The sequence below is a fragment of the Ictalurus furcatus genome, chromosome 18 (genome assembly GCF_023375685.1).
Source record: "Ictalurus furcatus strain D&B chromosome 18, Billie_1.0, whole genome shotgun sequence".
NCBI lineage: Eukaryota > Metazoa > Chordata > Actinopteri > Siluriformes > Ictaluridae > Ictalurus > Ictalurus furcatus.
This window is the reverse complement of record NC_071272.1, coordinates 5,878,388-5,897,921: the sequence shown is the minus strand read 5'-3', so window position 1 is coordinate 5,897,921 and position 19,534 is coordinate 5,878,388. Positions and strand designations below refer to the sequence as shown.

The 19,534-nt window shown below is 38.0% G+C and overlaps 1 protein-coding gene across 1 annotated transcript in view; it reads left to right on the top strand.

The window, feature by feature from the left end:
- bcr (BCR activator of RhoGEF and GTPase) overlaps positions 1-8,867 on the top strand; it is a 75,587-nt gene extending 66,720 nt beyond the window's left edge. Inside the window, exons 15-23 of the mRNA XM_053648172.1 lie at positions 33-130; positions 605-736; positions 2,504-2,563; positions 4,901-5,010; positions 5,883-6,022; positions 6,816-6,950; positions 7,097-7,202; positions 8,128-8,290; positions 8,462-8,867. Of these exons, the coding sequence (XP_053504147.1) occupies positions 33-130; positions 605-736; positions 2,504-2,563; positions 4,901-5,010; positions 5,883-6,022; positions 6,816-6,950; positions 7,097-7,202; positions 8,128-8,290; positions 8,462-8,551 (1,034 nt within the window). The 3' untranslated portion in view covers positions 8,552-8,867. The remainder of the gene's footprint in view (positions 1-32; positions 131-604; positions 737-2,503; positions 2,564-4,900; positions 5,011-5,882; positions 6,023-6,815; positions 6,951-7,096; positions 7,203-8,127; positions 8,291-8,461) is intronic.
- Positions 8,868-19,534: the final 10,667 nt, after the last annotated feature.

The window sequence follows — 19,534 nt, the reverse complement described above, 5'->3', positions numbered from 1 at the left end:
GATGTTATGTAATATGTGTGATCTCTTTTTAGATCTGTATTGCACGATGGAGGTGGACTCGTTTGGCTTATTTGTGAACAAAGCCAAGACACGTGTGTACAGATATACTACAGAGCCCAAATGGAACGAGGTAAGGATATGTCCTGTGCTTATACAGCAGTTCACAGACACTGTACAGTGCACTGTACAACTTGTAAGTGTAAGAAATGAAACACACTGCCTGTTACAAAACCTGTTACAAAATTTTTTTTCCTTCCAAAAAAAATGTCTCCTTACTATCATTCAACACCTTCTGCCCAATGACATTCAAGAATTTTTCAGCGTTGTGGTATAAAATCAAGAGATTATTTGTATTTATACTGCATATGTAACTCCAAGATGTCAGATTTTAAGCTTAATCGTTTATTTGTTTGTTTATTTTTTAATGTCCATAGCAGTGTTGGTTTTATAAATGCCACTGAGTGCAAATATGTTTAACTTTAGTCAGCAGGTTTCTCCCTGTCAGTATTTACCAATTTCTATTAGTCTCGGGACGACATAGTTACTTTATTCAGACACCACCGTTTGAAATATTCCCGTTTAAACAGTGCTGTTTTTTCTCCAGGAGTTTGAGATTGAGCTGGAAGGCTCTCAAACACTGAGACTGCTTTGCTATGACAAGAGCTACAATAAAACCAAGATGAGCAGAGAGGACGGAGAGAGCACAGACCGCATTATCGGCAAAGGACAAATTGTGGTATGACGTTTTAGCACATCGTATCTGTGTGATCTCATTAGCCTCATATGGGGATTTGAACTGATGAATGTGTTTTGTTTATTTTACTCCCTCTTCAAATATGAAATGAAGCCAGTTTTTATTTCATGTATCTAACAGATAAACCTGTACCTACTGAAGATAAACTGTATGTACAGTTGCAATCAAAATGATTCAACCCCCATTGCAAATCAGGTTTATTGTCAAAATTTGGCAATGGCCTCCAGTTCAGTAATATTCTTGGGTTTGCCTGCTACAACAGCCTTCTTCAAATCCCACCAGAGATTTTCTATGGGATTCAAGTCAGGTGACTGTGATGGCCCTGTAGAATCTTCCAGGATTCTTCTGCATCCTAGCCTTGGTGGAATTTGAGGTATGCTTGGGATCATTGTCCTGTTGGAAGGTCCAGTGACACCCACGCTTCAGCTTACTTACAGACGGCATGAAGTTTTCTCCTAGGATTTCCTGATACTTCAATGAATCCATCTTGCCTTCCACACGCTGCAGGTTTCCAGTGCCGGAGGATGCAAAGCAGCCCCAGAGCATCACAGAGCCACCACCATGCTTGACTGTGGACAGAGTGTACTTTCTTCATTCTTCTTTCTCCAGACATACCGCTAATCCATCATGCTGAAAAGTTCCAGTTTTGTTTCATCGCTCCACAGAGCAGAATCCCAAAACTTCTGTGGCTTATTTATATGATTTTGAGACGAATTTTCTTGTGTTTTTGGGTCAATAGTGGTGTACATCTTGGAGTTCTGGCATGGAAACATTCTGCGTTTAGTATGCCCCATACTGTGCTCACTGAAACCTCAGTGCCTGTTGCCCTCAAGTCTTGCTGCAGGTCTTTTGCAGTGTATTGAGAGTTTTTCACAACCTGCCTCCTCAGAAATCTGCTTGCAGCCGTTTATAGCTTCCTTTTTCTGCCCCGTCCAGGTATTTAATAAATTTTCTGCCCCTAGCCAGTTCAGTTATTTCATTCATGTGTTCCAGCTCAAGCACACCTGGTGAAACCAATGAAGCCCTTGATTAGTTGCATAAGGTGTGCTTGAGACAACACCTGTTTTGCATATCTTTGCTGTTGTAAGGGATTCTATTCAGGGGGTTGAATAATTTTGAAACTGGAGGAGTCATTATAAGTTGCATTTTCAGTTGAATTTGGGGAAACCCCTGGAAGCATTCATTGTGTTGAACTATTTCAGTTGCTTTTGATTGATTTGTCCCCTAATGTGAAAAAGGGTTCTTCCAGATCCTGACTTGGCTGGTGAGACTCTCCATGCCACTATGAGCTTGATGTGTAGTATGTACCAAAATAGAACAGTGGTCACATTTTTAACATATTTTATTGGGTATACCAAACTATAAGCCCATCAAATACATGACAAAGATCACGAAGAACAAATGTTTTAGCCTTATTCTGATAGTAGTAGATGGTGCCCAAGCATTTCCCTTCAGAATTTGTATTTTTAGTGGAAATGTATTTAATGTGCTATCAGAATGGACAAGGAGTCTAACCTTTAGCAGGAAGACGTCTGATTTGTGGTCATATGGTTGCTTTTGCATGTGTCCAGCACCTAGATTTGCAGTTTGGGGGCAACTTGCTCTAGGTGAAGAATATTTTGAGAAACAGCTCAGCTAGCATGAGTTGTGTAATAAAGACCTTTCTGTATGTGAACTTTGGAAGAAAATCATTTTGGAATAATGTTTTGAGATAAAGTTTTACATTTCTCTATTTGTCTGTTTTGTCAGCTGGACCCTCAGATGCTTCAGGGTAAAGACTGGCAGAGGACCGTCATTCCTATGAACGGGGTGAGCATGACATTCTCCACTCAGCCATCGCCTCACAACTTCGGGGGGTAAAAAAAAAAAGACTTTCTTAACATTACCTCACTGCAGAGAAATAAATATCTGTCAAGTCCACTAGAAAGTCGACTGGATTTTGGCCTCTGTAGTCCTCAAAAGACTGACACAGCCACGTTATAACATTGTCATGTCATATCCGATTATTTACACTATAGCAATGTCATGTTACCACTAAACCCTGTGTCATAACCCTGACTTAACCATGTCATAAACATATAATGGAATATTCTATATACTGTCCAATGATATTGGAGTATCATGCCACCAGTACAAGTCACAACATGCTAACTTCTACTCTAGTTAGTGTGCTCTAGTTAGCATAAGTTTTATAGCATATTTTCTGACAGATGTTATAATAATAATAATAATAATAATAATAATAATAATAAACTTTATTTCATAAAGCGCCTTTAAAGCAGCTTCTCAAAGCGCTGTACATAAAATCACAGTCCACAGAAAAATAAAACAAATAAAAGTTAATAAGAACAAAAACAACAACATTAATAATAAAAATAATTATAAAACAATCTAAAAAGACATCAGCAGCCGAATGCAATTTTAAAAAAGTGTGTCTTGAGAAGAGCTTTAAAAATGCCAAAATTCTGAGCTTCCCTGAGTTCAGGAGGAAGAGAGTTCCAAAGTGAAGGAGCATAGACAGAAAAAGCCCTGTCACCCATAGATTTTAGGTGTGTTTGTGGAACAGTTAACAGATTTCACTGTGAGGAGCGCAGTCTGCGATTTGGGGTGTAAGGGATTAATAAGCCAGGTAAGTATTGCGGAGCCAATCCATGTAATGCCTTGTATGTCAACATCATGATCTTGAAATCGACACGGAACCTGACCGGGAGCCAGTGTAAGGACTTCAAAACAGGAGTAATATGGTCACATTTCCTGGTTCCCGTCAGGATCCGGGCGGCAGAGTTCTGAACATATTGCAGTTTGTTTATTGCGGTTTTAGAAACTCCGGCTAAAACGGCATTACAGTAATCCAGCCGTGTGACAACAAATGAATTAATCAACTTTTCAGCAACAGATAAGTTTAGCATTGGGCATAGTCTGGCTATATTTCTGAGGTGAAAAAAGGATGCCTTCACAGTGCCCTGAACAAAAAAATCAAAAGTGAGGCTGGGGTCAAAAATTACACCGAGGTTCCTCATCTTACTTTGGGTCTCTAAAACAGAGCCATCAACAAACAGAGACAGTGGAGCCGCTTTGCGAATTTGATGACGGGAACCTATAAGCATAACCTCAGTTTTCCCGCTGTTCAGGCACAGAAAGTTATTGTTCATCCATGTTTTTATCTCAGAAATACAGTCAGAAAGATAACAAGCATCAATGTTTTCACAAGATTTAGTGTGAATGTAGATTTGGGTATCGTCGGCATAAAAGTGATACTGGAGGCCAAGCGATCGCAGCAGATGCCCAAGTGGAGATAGATAAATATTGAAGAGTAGAGGGCCTAGAACTGAACCCTGAGGAACACCAGTGAGCACCGAGCAAGTGTCAGACCTAAAGCCACACATAGAAATAAACTGGGAACTGTCAGTAAAATAGGATTTAAACCAGTTTAAAACTGTCCCGGACACACCAAAAACACTTTCAAGGCGGGTAAGTAAAAGACCATGATCCACAGTATCGAAGGTGGCTCTAAGGTCAAGAAGAATAAGAAGTGAGGTAGCTCCAGAATCAGAGGCCATCAACAAGTCATTGGTGACTTTGACCAACGCCGTTTCAGTGCTGTGAAATTTACAAAAACCATTTTATGTTATAACATGTACATAGTATCTTAACCATTGATTTAGAGCAATGATTGAATTTTTAATCCAAGTCTGTGTTAGATGTGTCCTGATATAAGATAAGAAAACACCTTCCAGTCGGAAAACTATATATTCTGTAATTATTCTATATTTTCTGTGGAAATAGTATAAAATGTCTTGTACAACAATTTTAATAATGAATGTATTATAACATGCCATACAGCTCTAAAGTCCCATGCAAAAATGAGCACAAGCTATTATGATATCAAACATTATGGCAGCTATAATGACTACAATTGCAAATAACAACATTCCCATGTCACCAGAATGAATATAACATACACCATTATGTGTTTGTAACATGATTATTCCAGTGTTGTGACACAGAGTTCAAGTAAAGTTCTATTACAAATTACCTGCCCATGGTCATTTTAATTATAGAACATAAGCTAGAGCGGGATACATTATAAAATGAGCATGTAAATGTTACATACTCATGGCAAGTGGTGTTGTTTTGATGATGTAGATTGAGGTGAAGTTGTCTATGAAGTTCACAAGCAGAGAGTTCAGCCTGAAGCGAACATCCTCGTGTAAACAAACAGGAGTGTTTGGAGTGAAGATTTCCACGGTGACCAAGTGAGTGAACGATTCGTCCCTCAACGTCGAGTTTGACATCACAAGCACTTTGTTTACTTAAGGCAAAGTAGTAGGATCTACTACAGAGCTAAAAAGGTCTGATAATGAGATGTAAATTGGCAAGCGAGGGCCCAGGTCTGTTCATATTCTGATTGGGACACAATCTCATGCTCATAAGGGGAATATCTTTATATATATATATATATATATATATATATATATATATATATATATATATATATATATCCTCAATAACTTTTCTAATCTCATTGTTGAGATTTCATGATGTAAATGTTTTCAAGTGAAGGCCTGAAGTAAAGGTAGGACTGAAAAAACACTGCAGTGCAGGGTTACTCAAAACACCTGGTCTTGTGGATGAAAGCATGATATAGGAACCACATACAATTTGGGAACACAAATTCGCTTTACTCACTCTAATAGACAATGTCTCATATAGATCTGCTTTCTGAGATCAACTCATGACATTTGGCAAAGAGTGGAACAATAACAGTTCATGAAGAAAAAAAAAATCAATGATGGAGATAGGAAACAACGTGGTGTAGATTAACACGAGAGATTGCAAAGATGAGATCGTGAAAAGACGGCGAGGGGGAGGGAGGATTGAGGTCTTGAGGCAGAATGTTCTTACATATTCTTCTATGTATTATTGGATAATAAGTGTATCCTGAGTCTTTATAGTGATAATAAGTGTGAAGATAAGTATATCCTGAACCTTTATAGTAGTTTGACAGTATTCCTCTAACAATCCGGTTTTATTCCTCGATGCTGATATGCCTGACATCATGTATCATAATGAAGAATGGATGCTCAAATGGTTCTGAATGGGACTGAATTGTGTATTTCCTGTTCAGACGAGAGCGTTCGAAGGTTCCCTACATTGTCAGACAGTGTCTGGAAGAGATTGAAAGGAGAGGAATGGAGGAGGTCGGCATCTACCGCGTCTCAGGAGTCGCCACTGACATCCAGGCTCTCAAAAACGCCTTTGACACCAGTGAGTATAAACAAAATGAAAATGACAGCAGCTCTGTTGTGTAGATTAATCGTGACAGCTGTGACTAATTGCATGACCTCTATATGATCTTTTTGTGGGCAATTGAAGAATTGTACTCCGAATACAGAACAGACAGGGAATTCACAGACTTATCCATAATCAGTGAACTAATACATACGCATGGGTCAAAACACCATGAAACAAGAACTGGAATACAGAGAAATTAAGGCTTCCTAATGTACAAAAACATTCAAGGAGACTTTGCAACACCAAGGTGTAAGTAGACTAACTAATCAAGACTAACACAGAACAGGTGAACACAGTCGGGTAACAGACCTGTGATAGGATGGTGGGAAGAGACAGGACCAAAACAAAACAATGGAGCACATGGAAAAACCAGTAAAAAACTACTTAACAAGAACTGACACTTACTGGAAACCATGACACACACTGATGAAAGTAACAATAGAGAAAAATCGCAAATGCAAACCAATGTAAACAATAAGGAAGCACACTTCAACCACTTACCAGCATCTTGGCTGATAGATTACATTAAGGATAAAAGAGAAACTGTAATTTTCTTCTTCAAACATATATCCAACTTATTTCAGCACATTTGTTGGTTTTTATTTTAATTTACAGTTTGTCTGTTGAAGTGCTTTTATTAAGCTGCATTATTTTCAGTTGTATTATGTTGCAGTGTTGTGCTTTGAAACTATGCGTAAATCTCTCTCTCTCGCTCTTGTGCTCTCTCTCTCTCTGTCTCACTCTTTCTCTCTCTAAACACACACAGATAATAAGGATGTCTCCGTGATGATGAGTGAGATGGACGTCAACGCCATCGCTGGAACTCTTAAGCTTTATTTCCGGGAGCTTCCAGAGCCGCTTTTCACTGATGAACTGTATCCCAACTTTGCTGGAGGCATCGGTCAGTTGTTGTATTTTTTATTTTCCGAATAATACTAATAACTTTTTAGATGCTGATGGTGATGCTGATGATTTTCCCAAATCTGTACAAACCTTTCAGGAGTAGAAGTGTGCTGATTGTGTGTGTGTGTGTGTGTGTCTGTGTAGCTCTCTCAGACAGCGTGGCTAAAGAGAGTTGCATGCTCAACCTGCTGCTGTCTCTTCCTGAACCCAACCTGGTCACCTTCCTCTTTCTACTGGATCACCTGAAGAGGTAGGAACGCTCCAAATGAATGCTGATCATTTTAATACCTTGCTGGATGTGTGTGTATCATCTCCTAGAAAAGATAAAAGTCACCCTACACTTTATAATATCTATTATTTTTTGTAATGATTAAGTCCATTTGAGGGAATTTATTTGAGTAAGCAGACCAGGGTTGAAATTTGTTATTGCAGTTTTTTTTTTTTAATACTATCCTGAAATGACCTGCACATGTGAAAGAAAAGAAAAAGAAAGTAATGTGCCACCATATTTTTGTACTTTGTGTATTTTTTCTTTATTTCTTTTTGCACAAGTCAAAATTTGTATTTGCAAAAAAGGTAAGGAGCAAAAGAATGAAGAAAGAAAAGAAACTTGTAACGCAACATTAACAAGTACTACAAAACAAATCTACAAATTAAAATGAGAAATATTTAATGGTACAGTAGGTTTAGCCATTTTCTGTTTCCGACTACTTTACCATATGAGCGAATTATTAGTGTCTCTGTGACGCTGTGACCAGGAGAAAAGAGTACCGTGGGCCACCAACATTCAGCCAGACAATACAAGGCAAACTCGCTTGTCAATCATATTGCCTGTCAGGTCAGAAAGCTCTGCCTCCTCCACTAGAGTTTGGCCTTGACAGGGGGTGTGATTTTGCATAGATTTGTCAGGTAATCACTGCAGGGTTTTCTGTATTTAAAAAGAATGTCTTAATATTGAAAAAAAAAACAAAAGTGCTTAGCTGATGTAGAAAAAAATAGTGAAGGAAAAATAACTTATGATGTTGGTCTCGTTTTTACGCTATATTTAGATATATCGAAGTACAAACATGGCCACAGAGGAGACTTGTGTGCTGTCGGCTTTTTTAGGAAATTCATTTTAAAATCACGAAACGTTTGAATGAGAGCTCGTCTTTATACCTTCCTCTGCGTGTCAGGATTGCTGAAAAGGAGAGCGTGAATAAGATGTCTCTGCACAACCTGGCCACAGTGTTTGGACCGACTCTGCTCAGACCGGCAGAAAAAGACAGCAAGATTCCAACGAACCCCACACAGCCCATCACCATGGGAGACAGCTGGTCCCTTGAGGTCATGTCACAGGTACTGTTGCGCATTTTCAGATATTCATTAAAAAAAAAATTGGTTGGTGAACAGAACATTTGCTGGTCCTACACCTGAATATTTCAGTGATGCACTGTATACATTTCATTTTTGCCTCAACTATTCGTCTCGTGTAACACATGACACGACACGTGCCTGTTTCTGTATTAGGTACAAGTCCTGCTGTACTTCCTCCAGCTGGAGACTATTCCCACTCCGGACAGCAAGAGACAGAGCATCCTGTTTTCCACCGAGGTCTAGAACAAAGCACGCTGAGGATGAACTCCAGTAAGTGAACTGATGGAAGAGAGAGACCCCTGCTGGACACTAGCAGGAATAACCACACTCTCTCATGAGGTCTACACACAGCTACTGAAGGGCACCCGCGGCTCACACAGATCATAATACTCACTCTTTCCGGAGCATCCTGACACGGCTTAGTGATTTCTGAACATTAGTATTCTGCTCTGCTCCTTTTGCTGTCCTGTCAGGAACTGTGTAGACTGTGGGCCAGCGATGTATCCTTGTATCCTGTATCCTTGCACACGTTCCGATCAGCCAGTGCGGTTCGAGCCTCCTCCTCCTCCTCTTTCATTTCTGTTCCTTGAGTACTAGAGCCTGAACCATGTTCCTGCTGCTGCCGTCAAATAGTGCTCAAAGCGTCGTTCCTGAGTCTGTGCTCATTTCCAGTGTTCCGGTGTCGCTGCTAGTTAAGATCGAAGATGCTTGCTTAAACCTAGGGCTTTTTTTTTGGTCATTGTGTTCAAGTTAGGTTATTACATTTATTAGATATAAGTCGACCAAAAATCGAGCACCGTCATGTTGAGGCGTCATCGAAAGCAATACAGGACCGATAGACACGAGCGTCTTTGATAATTTTGTGCTCTTGCATTTGAGAGAAATTCAGTCACTGGGATAACTGCTTAAAGAACGTAACACTGAACATTGGTCAATTTTTAATTGTGTTTCAGTGCGAAGTGCGGTTTTTGTTCTGTTAATAATGTTTTTGTTTATTGCCTCTTGTGAGCAATAGTTTTAAACATAAGCAAAGATGTTAAATTCTGTAGACAGTTCAATATGCATTTTATTACTATTATTATTATTATTTTGTAATTGTGTTTAGGGAATCTTTCTTGCGGAAATATGTATGTACATAATTTAAAATCTATTTCTTTTCTCTTTTTTTGTAGGATTTCCTTAAGTGTAATGATTATTTATTTAAATTTTTTTTGGACAGGCTGCCTTGTCGATTCATTCAAGAAATCTCTCGTAAGGACGTATCTAAGACTAATACATAAAAAACTGGAGCGACGTTTGACCTCCTTTGCCTAGTTCACATTCCGTTTAATGCAACAGATAGTCACTGTGTCCTGACACGCACCTTTTTTTTTTGTGTTTTGTCTTTTTGTAGTCCGAAAGCATAGGAACAATCTAGTGTGCTCTTGAGATCCCACAATGCACCGCAAACAAACAAACAAACAAAAAAAATTCTGTCTATTCTGTCCAAATGATGCACAGAATACCCATAATGCACTTTGCAGTTTGTAGGGAGTAGGGAGTTGCAGGCTATCTTGAAACACATTCGTTGAGTTTGTTTAGTAGAACCGAAAGGATGCGGGGTCTTCGTGTTTGTCCTCGTCCTTCATGTCCCTGCGAGGATCCTCTTTATGAAAGATAATTTGCGAGACATCTCGTTGTCTGTGTCTGTTTTGAGATGTCTATGAGTTTGTATTCCCCCCCCCTCCCCCCTCATTATACAGCAGTGCCTCGCTATCTTTGTGTAATAAAGCTACATTTTGTCTCTAAGTTACACTGTATATGTACATGTCGTGTCATGAGGGGAGAAAACATGCACGGTGTTCGCTTTTGTCTTCTAATTTGTTATTGACGTCCACTCTGTGACATGTCAGTCATCTTCGGCACTGTGTTCTGCAGCAGCCATGTTCTGCTATGCCAACAAGCGCCTCCTTTCATTCATAATCATATCAGTGTCCGTGCTATTATAAAGCATCCAGGTAAAAAAAAATCAATTCTATTTAATTTTTTTTTTTATTTAATATGCATTACTTGCATTACTATTATTTAACATGCAGGCATGTTTTCTTATGTTTTGTTTTTTTTGTTTGTTTGTTTTTTGTTTGTTTTTTTTAGGTTTTTTTTTTACAATTCTTAAATCTTTCAGTGTTTTATTTTCAACCAAACTCGTTTGCTTTTTATTTTGTGACAGGGTTTTGTATTTGGACAAAATTTTGCTGTAAAATACAGTAAAAAAAAAATACATAGACTTAATTTTTTCCTTTAATTTGAATCATCTATTCATACCCATGTGAATGCAACATTCATACCAATTGATGTTTTCCTGCTCTAACCTGCTGCCTAACAAGATTTGTGTCTACATACATACAGATGTGTTTTATAAAATGTACAAATGCGCGTTTTGGAGATCCGAACGCATAATCTCTTTATAGATCATAGACACGAAATGAACACAACATTATAACCTTGTATCAGCTCAGAAAGCAGGATATTACATGAAACCTTCAGATTTGTGATTATTTCTTAATTTATTGTGCTGTTGTTAAATGTTTTAAGAAATTTAAATATAGAGATAGATTCGAATTGAGGGGAAGTATAATAAATAACTTATTTAAGAATGGATTCGTTATCTGCGCTTTTTAAAGTATTTGGGAATTAACTCTTGCTACTTAGACTTAAAACGTAAAACCTTCACTTCTCAAAGAGCAACGCATTTCATCATCATGAGCTGCTCTGATCTGGAAGAACTGGACAAATACTGCTGTATTGATTGTTTATGACAGGAAGCTTTGCTCTTTAGCACAAATATCACCCTGAATCAACAAAGCATCACTGGTTTTTTTTTTTTATAATTGAACAAAATTAGCACATTAAATGAAGTCCTGAACTGCGACACCTCTCCTAAAACGTAGAACTTTTTCCAGTGTTGTAATGGCACAATTGCTTATTGTGTATTACATTTAAAAAAAAAAAAAGAAAAGAAAGAAGAAAAAAAAAAGAACTGTTTGTAATCCTTTTGAGAGGCGTTATTTTATGGGCATGACTGTACAACATTACCCTAGTTTGTGTTTAAATCTTTAACATTAAGGATAATGTTAAAAAAATAATAATTTTCTTTGACAGCGACTAGGACAAGAGTTGGGTTTCTGCTCTTCTCTTGTGAACGCTATTGACGTTTTCTTGATGTTGCCTTTGTTCTGGATAAAGACCTGTTAAAAAAAAAAAAAAAAAAAAAAATTGGAGAGAGAGAGATAATGCACTCCAGAGACTCATCTGTTTGGAAGGCGTTTGCGGCTTTGTTTTGTATACAAATGATAAATAAAACCTCCTTTATCTATGAAATTAGTTTCACTGTTTTCACTGTCTCATCTGAAATGGTGTTCGATCTGATTTGTTTTTTTTCTGTCTTCGCTGTTTTTTAATTCTATCTATTTATTTATTTATTTATTTATTTATTTATTTATTGTTTATTACATAAATCAGTTCACTTAGTTACCCACTTAAGATTTGGATTTTTTTTTAATTTCTCTTCATGTCCACATGGGGGCAGCACAGGTTCAATCAGGTCAGATTTGAGCAAATCCTTACATACACTTTGCACAAATCAATTAAAGGATTTTCTGTAAACAAGAAAAAAATATGTAAATGAAATTAAGCAAAAAAAACCCTTTGGTTTATTGATATTTCTATTATAAATATTCACATTTCATTGATAAATTCTGTTGTTTATTATACACATTTCATGAATATTCCTAGACATGAAGGGAACATTTGCACTCTCTCTCTCTCTCTCTCTCTCTCTCTCTCTCTCTCCTTGTAAGACAGAAAAAAGGGCCACGAACTGTAATAATAAATCATAAATCCTAGGCTGGCTTGATTGCCACCACTGAATTATGTTTTTATTTAAGTGACTAGCTTAATAGGTGAGATTCGATTATCTGTTGATTTTTTTTTGTCTTTCTTTCTTTTTCCCCATTTATTCAATACTGTACTGTCTAACTAAAAGCTGGGGAACATTAAAGGTGCAGTGTGTAGTTTCTTACAGTGTTTCCAAGTCTATAATAATGACAGATTTCTGATTTCTTGGAAAACGGATCTAAAAAAGTGCAGTGGCGTGGATTTCGGGGTTTGGGACAGATGGAAGTTAGTTAGTTGGGTTGAACGGGGAAGGCTTTCAAATGTTTTTGTTTTTTTAAAATTTTATTACAATTAAAGGAAATTAGCATTTTACCTCTCTGGCTCTAAAAATGACACTGCATCTGTAATGACTCCCATTTTTTTTGAAGAGGGGAAAGACGAGGACATTGGGAGCTGCACCGTTTTTGTTTGCTTTCGCTCAGTGGTCTTCTTTAGTTTTTAAGGACAGTCTGTGAATCTTGTTGTAGTGTTTGCATTCATGTTTGTGAAGTTTACTGATAGACACATAACCACAAAGGGGATGGATCTTCTCTCATCCCCCCATGCTTTTAACACCTAAACAGGAATTGTTTTAACACTCTCTTTGGAATACGCTATCGTTTCTATTGCAACTTACACACGGACAGCAACTTGCAACTTTGCAACTTGTACAGCAGATGCCCTACGTTACCTGAACCTAATTATGAAAGGATTTTTAAAATCCTTTATGTGGATGTGTTGCTGTTTAACATTATATATATATATATATATATATATATATATATATATATATATATATATATATATATATATATATATATATATATATATAAAAAAATATAAAATCATTGAGATCATATGGTGATGTTTTCTGTAAGGAAAGTGCCAAAGGTAAATAGCTGCAACTTTCAACTTTCCACCATAGGAAAGTATTCAGGACAGAGATTATTTTCCTTCATTGTCCCATGGAGTTGTATTCCTTACATATACCACAGTTTTAAATACTGCTTTTTACCAAGACGTACTAATATATTCTTTAACACATGCATCATTCTGTAATTTGTGTAATGAGCATGAGATCAAATTATAGGAAAGAAAACCATCTTAAAACCAAATTTGACAATAGGGTTCTTGCAGAGATCCGAAAAAATCTAGATGTGGAAATATATGGCAAATTTATTTAAAAAAATTCTATTCTCTTATTTTCCCCTAATTTAATGTTTTCCCTTTTCAAGATACAGTTACAATTACCTTAGCAAAAATAATTAAAATAGAAAGTCTAAGAAAAAAAAAGAAAATACTTAAGTAAATTCAAATGAGGTTTTGAAAATAGTGTGGATTATTTCTCCACAAGGAAAGAACAAGAACCCAGTTGTATTGTGTCTATTAAAAAGTGTTAATAAAATTAGACCCAGTTAGTCTTTGACCATTGTTTAGCCTGCCTCAATATTAGTCCCCACACTGAAAATCTGTCAAGTCATTTCTCCATATTTCTCCATCAAAGCATGATCTGGCATGCTTTTCCTTTGTGTGTGTGTGTGTGTGTGTGTGTGTGTGTGTGTGTGTGTGTGTGTGTGTGTGTGCGTGTGTGTGTGTGTGTGCGTGTGCAATTGTTGAAAACGTGAAGTTTTTGTGTAACGCATGACAGCTGACTCCAGCATCACATAAGGGATATATTTTTGGGCATGCCACAATTCATCCATCAAATTGCTCTTGCTCTTGGACTAAGATAAGGAGCTGCGGCTTCCTACTCCATCTTATGTAACTTTAAGCTTGAGGAGATGGAGGCCAGCCGTGCTGATGGAGGAAGCGTAAAAACTGGGCTGTGCCAATCTGTGGTGTGAGTGCTTATGTGTGTGAAGAGAGGAGGATCTGTCCTCGGAGCTCTGTTGCTCACTGATTACTCTCACTCATGGTTCTATCTCTGAGCTCTGACTACAGCTCCTCCCTGAACACAGCTACAGTATTCTGGCCGTTAGAGCCTGACCCGGGCCAGATAAGAGCGCTCTCGTCATCAGAGACTAGCCTGTTCCCTGAGGCCTGCAAGCTCCAGATTTCACTGTTAGGCTTCGTTCTCTCAGAGTTTCTCTCAAAGCTCTGTCTTTTGCGTCTTTCACATGTGTCTCTTTGTCATGTAAAATGACATATAATTATAATTCTAATATCCTGCTCCATCATTGGAGGCTGCGTTTGATTGTTAGTGTGTTTGGTTGTTTTAACCCCAAAAGCAGGGTTAAAGCTGTCAGTGCTTTCTCTCACAGAGTGAAAAACGAAAGTCTTATCCGCTTTTGCTTAGTAGTTGTCAATCATGTAATATCACCCAGTGCCACCCAGCTGTATGCATTTCCTGTGTCCAGAAAAGAGACATTAGCTGCCACTAAGCTCTTCATCAGGTCTTTTTGACATTATTGCTTCCACAAAAGTAAATTTATAAGAACTGTGGAATGAATAAATCTTCTGCTGCAAGAAGAAGCAAGTGTCAGTTATTCCCGTGCTTCTTTTTAGACATGTCTCACAGGATTGAAATAAAGATTGACTCTTATCTCTGTCCATGCCTCTCCGGTAATCTATGGGTTTCTGGTAATCTCTCCACTCATAAAACACACTTACAGGCTTTTTATCTGGAACTGTTAGCCGTTTACCCAGTGCTCTGAAGCTTGGGAAGGTCTAAACAGGTGCTATTTATCTACTATTAAGTTACAGGAAAAAGTGTCTAATGTGTAGATGATGTCATTGTTCATTAGGCACTATGGGTTTCAATAGATGACCTAAAAGAACTCGGGAATTTTAATAAGGAAAAGCTCAGCTGTATTTTTCTACGTAGAAAATGTTTTACATAAGAGGTCTAGACTTACTCTGACACTGGAGACTCCTTCTGTAAATGCTACGTAAGTGTCTCCTCACAGAAAGCTGTGCAACAAGTGCAACACAGTGCAAGTTGTTCCCATAGAAGCAATAATAAATTAGATTACTCTACAGCCGGAACTACTGTCAGAGCTGCTGTTACGGAAAATCAATACCGGAGAATCAACACTTTCTGACCAATCAAAACTGAGAATTCAACAGCGTTGTGGTATAAACGTGCTTAATAGATTAATATTTAAAATAATCAAGTGACTCAGCGGTGATCACATCCCGTTTTAGCATCCTTGGAGATTATTCAATGCTCATACATAACTGTGTGTGCATTTACATAGGAAGATTTCCATCAGCAACACCAGCTGCAGGTTAATCTGAGTTTAGCTGGTAGTTCCCCGGAAAGCTAAGCTATGACTAAATAATACAGACTTGAGAAAGGTTTGAACGAATGTGCTGAAATGAGAGAAATAAAATATGATTTGTTTAACTTTAAATGAACTTGTAGCAAGCTGCAACGCGATTAATGTAATTCAAATGCAATTTAAAGATAATAGAACCCCCCCAACCCCCCAACCCCCCCCCCCCCCCCGCATGACTTCTAAACAGTTCTGTGGCAGTTTTTCTTTCTTTAAAAGCTTAAATTCATCCTTGATATTCCTTGATAAGCACTCATGCCTGCTCCACTGCCTCGAACAAAATACACCCACTGAGCAGGAGCTCAGCCAGACTGGTTTGCATAAGGCTCATTTGCTAAACAAATTTCTCTATCTCACCCCTGTTTCTCTTTATCCTTGCTCCATCGTCCTCTGTGTGGAACCATAGCAAATGTCTTCATAACATCTATATTTCTTGCTGAATAGTGTTGACACACTATAAACTTTTGTTAATTAGTTGTGGGTTGTGAGGAGCTGAGGGGATTTTTGAGCACATGCTGGCATTAAGCAAGGACATGTGTTTGTAGGTTGTTTTTTAACCCCATGTTATGATTTACGCCCTTGTTTCCTGAGGGTTTAACAGTTTTTGGCTCTTTTGCCATGTCCCCAACACCTGACACATTTGATCTGATCCAAATTTGTCCCTTTATGCGTTAGAAAATCACAAAACCTTGCGTTTTCTTCAAGAGATTTAAACTGGTGGGGAAAACAGTCTAACATTACACACGTGGCCATGTGTATAATCCCTGTATGTTTTATTCAAATATTTACAAAGCCATGGTATGACTTTAACGTAATGCAACACTCATCATGTCACTACACATATTGTGAGATCCTGACACACACACACACAGACACAAGGAAGTAACGGACAGGTTTGCTTCTGTCCCCTTTATTTCCCTTCCAACCACCCAGACCAGCGCACTGACTCGTTCCCACCCTGTCCATCACACTCTTCCACTTGGCTGCCTATGGGCCATTTTGATTTGATCTATGGCTTTGCACCAGGATGCAGGTGTAACTGTCTGTTTGTAGACCCTGGTGCCAGGTTAATACATAAACAGTCATTTGCATAGGCACCACAGATTTGTTTACCAACTACCAAAAAAGAGGTATTGTCAGTTTCCCTTTGCACACTGATTTTTTTCTTTTCAATCTTCCCTTCTTTCACAGGCAACAGCTAGGAGCCAGGTTTAAGGATCCAGGTTGAAGTGGAATAGCAGTTATTTGAGTGCTTACGTAACACTAATGCATAAATTAGATTTATAAATTTGCACCACAAAGTTCCCGTGCTTGTTTTGCAGAATACCTCCATGAAGTTGGCACTGCATCTAAAACAAAACTGCTTTTTTCAGTCTTCAACTATGCCCACTATGGCACCAGATTCCTGTTCCTGGCTGACAGGAGTGGAACCTGATGAAGTCTTCTGCTGTTGCAGCACATTCACTTCAAGGCTCGACATATTATGTGCTTTGAGATGCTTTTCTGCTCACCAAGAGTAAAGAGTGGATATTCTTCTCTGATCTCTCTCATTAACAAGGCGTTTCGACCCATAAACCTATCGCTTGGTGGATTTTTCCACCAGCCAATATGGTGCCAGTAATCATGCCACGGTCAAAGTCACTAAGATCACAATTTGTCCCCATTCTTATGTTTGATGTGAAGCTCTTAACTTGTATCTGCATAATCATGCATTGTACTACTGCCACATACAGTCATATAAAAAAATAAGTACACCCCATGGATATTGTTGGCTTTTTTGACATATTTGGACAAGCAAACATTTGATTCTCTTTGAAACAGTGCCTATTAATAAAGTTGATATACCTGAACAAAACCACAAGGGAAATTAGCTTTTTCAATCATTTATTCAACAGAAATATTCATTGATGTGATATTCCTCTGTGGAAAAAGTAAGCTCACCCGTGGACTCAGAAGCTAGTATTGCCCCCTTTAACAGAAATAACTTCTTGTAGGTGTTTTGCATAATTGCATATTGCTGGAATTTTTGACCACTCTTCCATGCGATATTCTTTTAGTTGCAAGATGTTTGAGGGTTTTCTTGCATGTACTGCCTGTTTTAGCAACCCCCTGCCCAACAACATTTCAATGGGATTAAAATCTGGGTTTTGACTAGGCCATTCCATAATCCCCCGTTTCTTCTTTATGAGCCATTCCTTGGTGGATTTGCTAGTGTGCTTAGGATCATTATCCTGTTGAACGGTCCACTTTCGGTTCAATTTCAACTTTCAGACACATGGCCTCACATTATATTCAAGCACTCTTTGATATGATGTAGAATTCCTAGTTGAATCAATGAATGCAAGCTGTCCAGTCCCTGATGCAGCGAAGCAACCCCAAACCATAACATTTCCACCACTGTGCTTCATAGTTGGTATGAGGTGCTTCTCCTGAAAAGCTGTCTTTGATTCTGTATCAAATGTCTGCTGTTACTGTGGCCAAACAACTCTATCTTTGATTTGTCTGTCCAGAACACATTATTCCAAAAGGCCTGGTCTTTGCCTATATGCTTATTGGCAAACTGTAGTCTTTCTGTAATGTTCTTTTTAGACAGCAAAGACCATTTCCTGGCATGCCACCCATGCAGGTAAAATTTGTGCAATCTCTTTCTGATTGTAGAAGCATGCACTTTGACACAAACAGATGCAAAACTTACTAGCAGATTCTGTGATGAAATTTTGGCTGTGTTTACACTTAGCATTGACTGCAAACCGAATGTCCATTTGCAGCACCATATTGATCATCTACATTATATAAATAAATAAATTTAATAAATAAATAAATAAAGTTATTAGAAAATTCGAGTGTGTTGTTCATGTGTAAACATTTTGACTAAAACCGAACAGAAATTCGATCCAGATTAGTATAATTTGTTTCTTTTTTTTGTTTGTGATTTGTGTTGTGCAAATTTTTGTAGCACTAAAATTCTCAGTGACATCAATCCCAGCTATTGACGTAGTAAAATATCTCAAAAACCAAGCAAGCTTTTTCACAACACAAATCAGAGAATGGTTTTATTTAATTTTCTTTTTAGAAGAATTGCCAATGTAATCAATTAAAAAAAAAAAAATCATAGTTGCATTACAGTTGCTACAAATAACAGTCCAAACCATGACAAGGAAATTGAGCGTCTGAAAAGGACGTATCGTGCTGATGTGGGATTTTCCTAACTGTCTCTTTTGTTTGAGAAAGCCTGTGCGTGTGTAGCGGTGTCATCAAGAATTTGTTTGTCAAAGCAGCTGGAGCTGGATTGATGGGAGTGACGGGAGTGTCTGTAAATCTCTCTCTTACTGTTCTTTAACAGTGGGACTAAAGCGCTTGTGCTAACACGAGTCTTATCCAGAACTCTCAGAGGACTAAAGCTCATGTGATTTTTTTTTTTATCCTCTTGTTTGTACTGTCAGTTTACTGAAAAATCCAACATATGTAAATCTTTTACGTGAGTCACCCTCCTGGAAGTCAAACACTCCTGGCTTGTGTGTGTGTGTGTGTGTGTGTGTGTGTGTGTGTGTGTATTTAGTATTTAAAGAGAAGTATAATGGAATTTATGTTAAAGCTAAATTTTTCCCTCCCCTTTTTCACCAGGCTGTGAAGTCCATTTATTCAGTTCCTTGAAGTTTACAAACCTGCTCGACGGGTAATTTGCATACCAGAGTTCCAGGTACACATTCATATGACACTCTAGCTCACAGAGATTTCACGCTGCCTCTGGCAAAAGACTTCACCAACGACTGCAAAGCCAACGGGAACTAAGCATCCGGATCCTCTACAGGGCGGACACGCGAAAACAAACACACTCAGCACAACCTTTCCAGGCCAATTTTGTCTTTCATTTCAATTTCAGCTGTTAGGTTAGCGAGAGAACTTATACGTTTACACATGTCCATATATGACATTCTGCTTTTGATTTGCCAAATCACTCCAAGGTTACACATTTACTGTGTTTTCATTTGATTGATTAGAAGCTGTTTTGGTTTATAAAGAAAGAAACACTTTA